This window comes from Pseudochaenichthys georgianus, chromosome 9 (genome assembly GCF_902827115.2).
Source record: "Pseudochaenichthys georgianus chromosome 9, fPseGeo1.2, whole genome shotgun sequence".
Lineage (NCBI taxonomy): Eukaryota > Metazoa > Chordata > Actinopteri > Perciformes > Channichthyidae > Pseudochaenichthys > Pseudochaenichthys georgianus.
Window position 1 is genome coordinate 24,200,498 of NC_047511.1, and position 11,894 is coordinate 24,212,391.

Consider the following 11,894-nt stretch of genomic DNA (forward strand, 5'->3'; position numbering starts at 1 on the left):
ACATGAGTAATCTCAGTGAATCAAAGACAAGGCCAGCGGCTTTTTTTTTAGAGAGCTGGCAGAATTAGCTCGCTAGGAATGCTCATCGCTGGACACAACTTTGCAGGGCATTCTGTTTAACCCGCCCCATCCTAACAAATAAGCAGGGATCAAAGGATTAGAGCACCATTATTAAAACCAGCTGGAGGCCTGTTGCCGACTAGAAGCATGATGCTAATAATTTGGCATTTTCACATCATGGGATACATGACTTTAGAGAGCTGGGGTTCTTCGCTGACAAATACGTTTATATCAAAAGTTACAGTATGTTATCAGATTTGTGGAGATTTGGCATCAGTAGTCTCTCAATGGATTGATTCTTAAACATAGTTGTCAAAAGAAGGAACTTTAAACGTTTACACTACAAATGATTGTAAACCACTCACGCAATGCTTACTAGTCTGCAATATTGCATTGAGCATTCTGGTTGTGGTGATTCTATCAAATGAGCACATCTTGGTTAACTGATTTCATGTAAAAGTCTAGCAAAAAAAGCTTTTACTTGTAGTTTCACAGTGTTCTTTTACAGCCGAGCCATTGCACCTCCTAAATGATGGTTCAGAATTCAATATCCTGCCATGATATCATCTACTACATTTAGCCAGCGTTAACTTAGCTTTAGATTCTCATCCCTACAGACACATGTTTTATGTCCTCATGTCTGGAATGTGCTGTTGAATCTTTCATTGAAAGGCAACGGAAATGTGTTTTCCAGATAACATTACAGTTGCAATAAAACTTGGCTTGGGCTGTGATTGAAACAATACTGTGCCTAAGCCGCACTGAGCCCACCTGTTTGTTCTGCCGTAATTGGATTCTGCTTCATTCCATTTGCCTTAATGCTGGTGCATAATGCAGTGTACTGAGGGGACCAGCCATTACTAGCCAGGGGACATGGCTTGGAGGAGTAACCCGACCTCGTCCCCCCGCCTTCCTCCCCCTCCGGTCTCTGGGACATCTTTTCAGGGCCTCTGTCCTTCAAAGCAGCCACTTGCTCAGGCTGGATGGATTGATGGTTGAGGCTGCTTGCCTGATGGGAACCAGAATAGTAGGTGTTGATGTTACAGCCTGCAAGAACAATAAGCTGGCCCTCAGCAGCATGTTAATCCAAAATAAACAGGCGCTGTCGCGGACAGTTTGGTCCCGGGTGCAGGGATCCTCATCAAACACACCAGTATGAAGAGCTGTTAGCAAGAAAGGAATGTAGAGCCAAACCGTAATCCTTCCTTTGTAGTCTAAAATGTACAGCAACGCACATCAGTTACCTGCAGCATGCCAACACAATGGCAACATCCAAGTTCAGTTGAATTGATTTAGTTGATTTTTCACAAAGGAGTTTAAGCCTTATACTTTTCCTGCAAATGATCAAGGAATGAATTCCAGTGTAAATATGAATTTACAATTGGTGAAAGGTAGTTTTATAACACAATCTTGATATTTGTTCACTCGCACATTTTGTCCATTGTTCTGTGTGTGTAGGCGGTGGATAGCGTGATATAGCCACATCTCTAAACATCACAACAGCTTCACCCACTGTCATCATGACAGAGACTCCCATATGCTTCTTGCCATTTTCATCGGGGCCATACTTCTGTAATGATCAGCTGCCTTTGCTAAGTGGCTGGTGTCGATGGCTGCGACTCAGCTCTGTGACTCAGCTCTGCCTGCCACAATGATGAAGATAAGACATCTGGAGATGTATGTGTGTGCTTTCCCATTGTGTGCACACATTAAATATGGGTGAATTAAGCTGTGGTGGAAGGAGAAGTGGAGCAATAAGAAGAGTGACATAAATGGTGTGGGTACTGGTGTGTATACATGACTGAGTGGGTGAGCGGCTGTGGTCAAGGTTCATTAGTGTGTCATCGGCTGCCTCCACACCGAAATAATAAGGCCCCCTTTCTCTACTGCCTTCACTTTCTTCCCTCTCTGTATCTGCTGAACTGAGCTGTGAAAAAGGGCATCTGATCTTGAGTGACCTAGCTTACACACTGACACATAACTAAGAAATAGCTGATGAAGCGACAACATTAGCATGTAACGGCGAGGTTGTGAGGGATAGAGAGAGAGCTTGATGAGCTGTAAAGAAGATTCCGCACAGAGGAAGTTATTGAGAGAGTACGCAAAATGCATTTAATTAAAGACTGGCATCTTGATCTCAGGTTAAATCGGGTGTACAGAGCATGCAAGAAAGGATTTGATTTCCATCTTTTCTTACCCTTTTCCAAAGTTATTAGTCAATAATTATCTTAATGAACATAAGGCTTCAGAGACGGCCTTAACATAAAATATATGCTGGAACATTGATTGCAGCAATGTCTACAAACATGTTTGAATGTAAAACATTCTGCAGACAGAGAGAAAGAGATCAGAGTATTGTACATAAATACTGTTATTTAAGAGGACGTTGAACAACACACAGGTAGACATTAAAATCTGCATCTTGTATGCATGGGCATATGTATGTGCACGCATTGGTAGCTGTGTGCTGTAAAATATGATGAAGCCGAGTCAGTTGAGCTTTGATGAATGAATATGGCCACGCTGACAGACGAGAAGAGAGGGTGACACAGCTGGGAGAGAGGGGAAGGAAAGGAGGGGTAAGGTAAAGGTTCACTAGAGAGGAGTTGACAGATCCCAAATGGTAGCCTTTGGAAATGCTTGGCTTCATTGCATCAGCTGTGGAATGATCCACAGAAGATGTAAAATGATGCCCGAAAGACATATAAGTGGACACTTCACCATTTCTCTGGAGATAATGGAAATGAAAACTAGTTACCAATAAATAGCGTTAAGATATCTCAATAATGGGACATATGGTGCATTAGGTCCTGACATGAGACAACAGCATACATTTTTTAAATACTGTACTTCCTGCTGTCATGACGGATGCACACATTGCACAGCCCCAATGCTCTAGCTGACATGTGTTTGACCCCTATTCTGTCTACAGGAGACAGCACCTGGTGCCTCAACACAACACCATTAGTGGTCAAATACACACACAAACATACACACATGAACACACACACAACTCTCTTCCACACGCTCTCCGCATGAGATATTTTTAGAAGATGTGATACAACCACTATGGTAGCTAACACTCAGAGATTCACACCCGATGGGCTTGACAGGAAGGGATCCATTTCCTGACAGCAACCACAAACCATCCGCGCATGCAGGACATATATCCTCAGTGTGTGAACTTTGTGTCGCTAGAAGAGCTTTGAGGTTGTTATCGATGGAAAAATACATATAGTAAACATGCGACGTGTTAGCACAACATGATATCTTTCAGTTTCGAACATTGTTTAAAGGATGCAAATGTACTTGATCCTTTTTAAGATGCTGCCAGTGGTTAAATCTAAAACGCTTCAATTAAACTGTGGGTGCAGCACTCAGGTTTCCCAAGAGACATTTGCCTAACACATCTGACTAACCCTACAAAATCCTCTTAAGAGTCAACATTAAGCATCAATTTGTTTTTTTCTGTATAGATTACCTCAGTCTACATGGAAGAAAGTAGTCCTTTTAAACGTCTATTCATGCAGAGCTTTTTCTAAAGGGGAAAACACAGTCAGAAATATGCAAAGTACACATGTGATGCTCTATTTAGTCTTTTATTAACATCCTCTTTATATTTGTCTTTTGTTTTGTTTTTCAGCCTCCACCATTGCTGAGAACGGGAGGAAAACATGCCTGAAGCTCAAAGTTTTCGTCCGACCATCAAGTACGTTTTTGCATCCAACACAAGGCTTTGTAATCGAGCTGGTTGAAGTACACATTTGGATTGAAAATCAAAACAGTTTATGTCTACTTCTCTGGTTACCTCACTTCCTCCTCAATCACCTTGTGCTCACTGCCCAACATATCCCTTTCATTTATCACAAAAACTTCCCCACCAAGTTTTCTTTAACATGAAAAGGTTGATATATAATCACATTAAATGAAATCCAAGTCACTTCATACCTCATCTGAATGTTGCCATGAGCTTTGTTGCTTGGGATGTTTAATTTCAGTGCTGAGTGGGGGGGGGCTTCAAATGTCACTAACCTATTTGGCATAAACCTCTAATGATCTCTCATTCTCCCTATTTTCTGTTATAGACAGCTGTGTGAAAACTATAGGCGTACATGACCGCGTTTTTGACGTAAACGACAAAGTAGACAATACATTAGAACCACGAGGTTAGTATGGCTTCCTGCTTTTTTGATTCTCTTCAGTATGACCTCCATACATCTGTACATGTGTCTCCTGCTCTGTTCTGTTCTGCCGATTCCTGGAAGCTGAGGTGTCCTTCCACTTCCTGCCTGATGCTTCTCCAGATGTTGTGCCTTGTTACTATTGCTTGTATATGGTATTGATGGACTATGTTGCATGGTGATATATATTTTTAAATACACTGACTAGTATTTATAATGAATTTCAAACATATTGCTTTCATGAATGTGTCACTTTAAATGTGAGGGTTTTTCATAGAAGTGCATGTCTCACATTTTTACACCGTTTTCAAACCTTTTCACTAACCCTAAATGTCATTTCCAACTGCATGTTGTACTCCATAACATAACTCGTGTTTTTCTTCTGTTTGCTCTGTAGCACAGCATTGATTTCATTTCATTTCAAACCTTTATTTATACAGATGAATCCCATTGAGATCATTGATCTCTTTTTCAAGGGAGACCTGCTCAAGTAGTTCCACATGAAACATAAAAACATAAATAGAACAACAAAAGGACATCATACAGCATCATTTACATAATTATCCACATAAACAGGTACCAATAGCTTCCGATTGAGTAGCATCCAACCGAGCTTTAAAAACATTTAGTGGCACCAGATTGTTCAGTTTCCATTTAATTTGCAGACTATTCCAAGACAGAGGAGCTGCGCATCTAAAAGCTGTCTTCCCTAAGACAGTCCTAGCAGTTGGCACATTTAATAAAACCACAGCATTCGATCTCAGGCAGTAGCCACTTACAATTTTCCGTGAGATCAGGGAGCAGATATAAGATGGAAGTTTCCCTAACATGGCTTTGTATATAAAAATGTACCAGTGATTGATTATTTTCAGTGCTCAGAACGCTGAGGGGTTTAATGTCTTCTTCATACATGAGTCTAGCCCAGTCACTGAACTGAAACACATCACCCACATGCTGACGTCTCATTCCCAGCAGGAGCTCACCCAAAGATCAGAAAAAGCCCCGCTGGGAATATATAACAGCCTGTCCAACATATGACATTTAAAAAAAGACTGTTTATGAATATTAAATCATTATTTTAAAGTATTCCAATCTGAAATTGGAGGTTTACTATGACGTTCAAAGTGTATAAATGGGACACACACATCCACAAGGCCAGATCCTAGGACATTGATGACGCCCATCTTCCTCTCGTCCTGCCTGATGTTCTATCTACCTGCTTCTTTCAGGGCTGCCTCACACCTTGCATGCTTCTTTTGGCTCATTCCTCTAAAACGCTCTCTAAAGAAGGGAAATTAAAGCATTCAACCATCATATACTCATGTCCCTCCACATTGCACAAACAACAAACACACACACACATTTATTTAATGATGTAACTGCCCAGGTCCTCTTTCCTGTCTCTATCCTTTGCTGTGCGGTTCAGCTGCTCCCCATGGTGCAGAGGGCACATGGCTGCTCACACACTGATGCCGAGCAGACACAAGAGGCACCTCACCTGGGAATTTAATTCAAAATTATTTGAAGTATGAAATAGCAACCCAAGTTCATATGACAACTCAGACTTCATTGCAACAACTTCATAAAGTTTAATAAACATGAGCCCAAACATCTCCCACATGATGCACGAAGTCTCCACAATTGGTATTCATTTTCAAATATAGCTCACAGCTTTGTATGGCACACTTAAAACATATGGAAGTTCATTAATTGTATATTATTTTCTTTTGTCTGTGATGCAATGAAGCAACATTGTTCAATGAATAACAACCGCTTTGGTCCTTTTTCCTGTTCTTTAGATGATACCAGCCATGAACCGGCTGAGCCTTCCAAAAGTGACGAAACGAATGCTGCAACGCACCTGCAGAAAACAAGTCCAGTCCTGGCTTTGTTGCTGGTCTGCCTATCAGCACTCTTCACTTTATAGCGCTCCCCTCTTTCCCCGGAGGGCATTTACACCTAGCGTGGCCTGAATCTGCCCGAGGCTGCAGGGAAGGGGCGGGATTTGGGTGGAGTGTGTTTGCTTGATTGGGCATCAGAGCAGGCTTCTCAAAGAACCCTCTATTTTTTTTCAGAAATATATTTAAGTGGTCTTTCTCCATCTGTGAGTGAACAAAAGTTGATTTTGGAAGTGGGAGAGATAGTTCCCCTCTCTCTTCAACTGAGATGCCAAATCCCTTTTTTGACACTTAGTGATTCTTATTTTCCAGTGACTTTTGACATCCCTTTACATCATGTTTATGTCATTGCAGCACTGATGTTTAGCCACACACACATAAACAGCACATACACAGAAACATGTTTTGAGAGTCAAATACAAACTACACAACTACACTAACAATCAATAGAAGTAGGGTTTTTTACACTTGTAAACAGTAGCAGCAGTACACAGTAGGAATGTAGAGAATCTAGGTTTTAGAAAGAACTGTACATACACAAAATAAATTGTCCCGAGACCTCTGAAAAGCCTTTCAGAAAATAGTTTTGAACAAGTTATTTGGGTTCATATGAAGCCGATTTTGGCTCCTCCATTTTACAATGAAGTAAAGTACAAAGCTGAAAGATAAAGATGTTGGAAAAGAGGAGCAATGATTTTAAGCTAAGGTCAGATTTGAAACCACAGCACTGAGCACTGACATACATGGCATGCACCTTAGCCTGCCAATCTTCAGACTGTCTCGGATTGAAGTTGAGCCCAATTCTCTTAGGAATTCAAAGTGTGTGTGTAAAGGTGGATAAGCTGCTTAGAGCAAGTGAGTGTAAAACCTTTTGAAACACGAGGCATTCTTTCCTCATCCCTCTTTGTGTAGAGTGTGCCAGTCCACTCAATAAAACACCTCTGGTTCACCACAACTCACAAAACAGCTAAATTGAAACTTTCTCACCAGACACTTTGTAGACTGCTATCAAGCTCGAGGATCAATATCTTTTGAAAGTTGATCACACAATTTCACGGCCACAGTCACAGTCATTGTATGCAATGTTTACTGAGCAGGACTGCAATTGTTCTCTCCGCTCCATTTGAGTATTAATCAATATTAACACTCCCATAAACATTTGGATTTACACCTTTTTTTATCGGATATTGATTGTTTAAGTGATTGTTTAAAAAATGATTCACAGCTAAATTGGAGACTTTCAAACTATTAAATTATTTTTGCCAATGGTGTCTTCAAACATTATATTCAGTGGAGACACTGTAAACTTTTTAATGTATTTTTGTACTGTCTGACAGCCCCCTCAATTAAAAAACAGATGTCATGGGAAACATTTTTAAAATACATTTAAATTCACAGTACCATAGCTTTTTCTCTGTCACTTAAACCACAGCTTTGACTCGTTCTTATTAAATGTTAGTTAGTTCACATTTAGTTTATTGCAGTATTTAGACAGCTTTTACAGGCCTGATGCATAGCTCATTAGTTGAAAACACGTAGCGTTAATAGAACAACTTTCCATTTAATTCAAAGCAATGCCAGCTCTTTTTTTAGACGGGCCAGGTTTATGTTAGCACTTACATAAAAAAGAATGCCTGTGTAGTAATGACATTCAGCATCCTTCAGTTCCCACAGATACACATGGTATGCAAGCATAATGAAAGCTATCGTCTTTTCTTTTAAAGGAATGGACCGTGTTTCTTTGTTTTCAAGAAATGTGGGAGGGTAGAGAAACTAATTCCTTTCTTTTGGAGACAAGTTTTAGTTTGAGAATAGGGCACCAATTGGTTAAGAAAGATAGATAGAGAGAAATATAGCAAGAAAATGAGCATGTCCACCTTCAGCTCCTAATGTTACAGGTTTAAGTGACTCTTTAATGAGGTTCAAAATGACAGGCATGTGGACCCCATGTTGTGGCAAGGGGAGTTATTCCTGGTATTAAAAATAGATGGTGGAAGGCTTGGGGGGTCTCAGGAGGGGGGTGTAGATTTCCATCGTGGGGGGTTTGAAAGCACCAATGACCTTGCAGTTGAGAAAATTGGTTAGTTAAGGAAACAGAGAGACAAACACACAGGGAGTCAGAAAGACATGGGAGAGAGCCGAAGGCGGTGTGACTACAGTAACTAAAAAAACACGACAAGACAAAACAACTTAAATTCCATGCAACACTACTGAAAAAACACCTGACTCAATGACAAACTTATTGTTTAGTATCACGCTGTCTCAGAAGGCATGCACTGTTATGTTTTTGCTTTATTTTCCATTTTTGTAGCGGCCTTTTTTCATTAATTTTTTCCTGAAAGACTGCCTTTGCCTTTTACCATTTGTTTTTACGCTATGGTAACAATGCTATTACAGCAGAATAGCAGCTCAGCTATGGGGGGTAATAGGAGACGAGGCCATTTAATGAGGTACTAATTTTCAGGAGAACACCACAGGGAATAAGCACCGCATAAGATACAAAATGGACGCTTGTCAGCAGATTAACACTAGACTTTATCAGAAACCAGCTTCAATTGTACTCTCTTATAGTTACCGATACTACTATTTGTCATTATTGCTATTATTACCATGGTTTATTCTGTACACACCTTAACCTGGGAAATGAGGATCAACTTATAAACTGGATACTGTGTATCCTGAGGTAGTCAACCATAATACAAGTAGTGTTAGGTTAGTATCTGTTTTGTACCTTTCTGGAGGACAAAAAAATTAGATCATTGTTAAACTGTATAATTATTATTATTGTTATGATGATGATTATGACTATTATTATTAGGAAAACTTGATGTAAATAGTGTTTGATATTAAAGTATTAATTTGGTTCTTATGTCTTTTCTAAAAAATGAATACGGTATTATCTCTGGGTTTTGCGGAGTGTATACTGTACTCAAACAATGCATTGTGTGCTTTGACCCTCAATGCCTAATGAAACTTTGAGCTAATATGAAGGGGAAACCTGTGGGAGCTGTACACCATGTACAAAAGGCTGGCTTACCTGTTACATGTTTCAAACCAGTCACCAACCTTCACATCTCTTCATAAGGATCCTGCCTTGGAAAGACACACTTTGGACTTAACGGACGGTTTATTTGTACTTTTTTGCCTTCAGTGTTTGAAAGCATGTTAGTCAGCTTAAAGATCTGCCAGGAATGGACTGTCTGCTTTTTATTGGAAGGATCTCACCAGTTTCATTACGTGGCATGCGCATGAACTTGATGACATAAAAAAAAAAAAATATCAAAAATGTTTTTTAAAGAAAGTATTATTTTGCTCTTGTTTTCCTTTTTCTTTAAGACGTGTTAGATTTTTGGATCACTTTCATGTTGTGTGTTTTTGCATCCCCATTTGAGTGATGTCATTTAAACTGTGTAGTGACAGATGACAAATGTACATAACACAAACCATTGTTGTGAAGTTACAGTAGGGGACAGTCATTTTGTAGTTCAAAAGCAACTTTTTCATGTATCCTAAGGCTGACTCTCTCCATACCCGTCTATTGAATTCATGTAGTTGCAGTCTGTCTCTCCTGACTATTCATCTTATTTCTGCTCTCCCAAGAGGAGGCATTCTGGGAGTGTATACATCAATGTGTGGACGTTTTTCAGTGTGAAAAAATGTGTGAGACATTTGAGTTTGTGTGTGTGCGTGTCTCATTTGCTGTTGCCGCAGTGAATGGGAAGCGGCAACCCTCTTTGGCAACGAAGAGTGTTTCCCATGCCTTAGCCCTCCAGCCTCTGCCCTGGCAGTCTCGTCTGTGTTCAGACGCTTTCTGCCATTGTGCTTTTACACAGGACGGCTGCTGGCGTCCAAGAGACTACAACAGGGCCCTTCACTTTCTCTCCCTTTCTAACAACCCTGAATCACTCCTCCCTACAGTAGACGTTAGTCCTGGACACAGTTCAAGGATTAGTTCACCCCCTGCACCAAATCCTTAACTGGATTGTTAGCGGGGTAATGCCTATCATCGATCCAGGTTCTGTGCCTGCAGGGCAAAGCCTCTCTTTTCATCAGCTCCCTTTTTGCCAATGAGCTCTTGTTCATTTTGTGCGCCTGTCCTGTCCCATTCGTGTGCTTGTATGAACCCCACCTTCTCCTGCTCCCTCACCTTTAAACCTCGCTTCCACTTTGCCATCAGTGGGGAATATTTCCAACCTGCTCTTTTACAGTATATAGACAACAACGAAAAATTTGACAAAAAATGATCTGTATTTGTATATACACGTGTCTGAGCAACTATGAATAATACAATAAAACAGAAATACATTGTGATCATTGTGTTACTCTTTTTTGTCTTTTTGAACCTTTAACAGAGAAATTAAAGTACAACTGACTTATTTTACTGTGATGGTTGTCCTAGCCCTGTAATCAAAAATAACTGTTAAATCTGCCACTGCATATGGCACATGGTGGTCATATGCATTATGCATTGGTGCCAATGCATATGGCAAATGTATACTGCAATACAGATTCCAACTGTAACTAACACAGCAAATAAACATATACCTCTGACTTGGGTATAATCATGTCTAATCATGGACCAAATTGGATGCACCATAACCATGCACACTCACACACACACTCCCGTTTATACGCATCTCACCCTCCATGCCCCTGCCTAGTGGTTTACTCTGGGGAATCACACCCTCTAAAGACAGACTGAGAGGAACACCATCCATCAGGATCAGAATAAGACCTTAAACCTCCTTTCACTTCACTCGGGCACTAATGAGGACACCTAATAACCTTCTGCTGGACCCCATCAATGCCATTTAGCTTCACCCTCCATTATCTCTGGTAATTAGACTCAGAGCCAGCCAGCCCTGAGGACCAAAGGGGGGGGGGGGGTCGTGATAGGCCAATTGGAGCCATTTTATAACGATTTGACTTAATAATATACAAACACTGTCCGTCATATGGGAGGTACATATAGAAGAAGGATTTGATAAATAACATCAAGAACGCTTGGATTCCTGAAGTATAGGTATTGTTTGAAAGGTAAAGAGTACATCGTGTTAGTCATACAATCATCAGTATGAAATCCTTTACAATTTCATCCTTCTCATCCAGGGTTTGTACTTTTTTAAGCATCACAAGAAGAAATGCTTTATGCAAGAACACACTTGACATGATGAGCCAATTAGTGTCAAGTTGTTCTGCCTGCTGTTATTACCAAAGGAATGATCTGCAGATGCAGGTGTGTGTGTGTGTGTGTGTGTGTGTGTGTGTGTGTGTGTGTGTGTGTGTGTGTGTGTGTGTGTGCGTGCGTGCGTGCGTGCGTGCGTGCGTGCGTGCGTGTGTGTGTGTGTGTGTCTATGAAGACCAATAAAGACAAATCACTGCGCCTGATCATTAAATTTAAGGTAATGATAGCTTCATGTGAAGATGTGTCCCAGATGTACTATGAAGCTATGAACATAATCAAGGTCTGTGACCACCATTGAGTGAGAAGAGGGCACTGGGATGAGACTCACACCATGTCCCTCATGAGATGGCAAAATGGATGTGCACAGATTAACCTGTGCCTGATTCTGTTCCTCTTTCTGCCAGTGCAGCTTTCAGATACAGATGTGCTATTTTAAAACATAACAACGCAACTGAGCCTGTCTTGAAGAGGCCACTTTAGTAAAAGGCTTCTGAAGGCATCATTCTCAAAGTCAGCTGCTTATTGGTTAGATGGTATTTCGTTTCCATGTGAACAATCAGTTTGATTGAC

At 40.6% G+C, this 11,894-nt stretch overlaps 1 protein-coding gene across 2 annotated transcripts in view; it reads left to right on the forward strand.

The window, feature by feature from the left end:
- Positions 1 to 10,450, forward strand: part of efna5b (ephrin-A5b) — a 95,524-nt gene extending 85,074 nt beyond the window's left edge. Inside the window, exons 4-6 of one of the 2 annotated variants that reach the window (XM_034090861.2) lie at positions 3,704 to 3,769; positions 4,146 to 4,226; positions 6,041 to 10,450. In XM_034090861.2, coding sequence (XP_033946752.1) covers positions 3,704 to 3,769; positions 4,146 to 4,226; positions 6,041 to 6,168 — 275 coding nt within the window. In that variant the 3' untranslated portion in view covers positions 6,169 to 10,450. The remainder of the gene's footprint in view (positions 1 to 3,703; positions 3,770 to 4,145; positions 4,227 to 6,040) is intronic. The other variant, XM_034090862.2, reaches the window with a different exon arrangement.
- Positions 10,451 to 11,894: the final 1,444 nt, after the last annotated feature.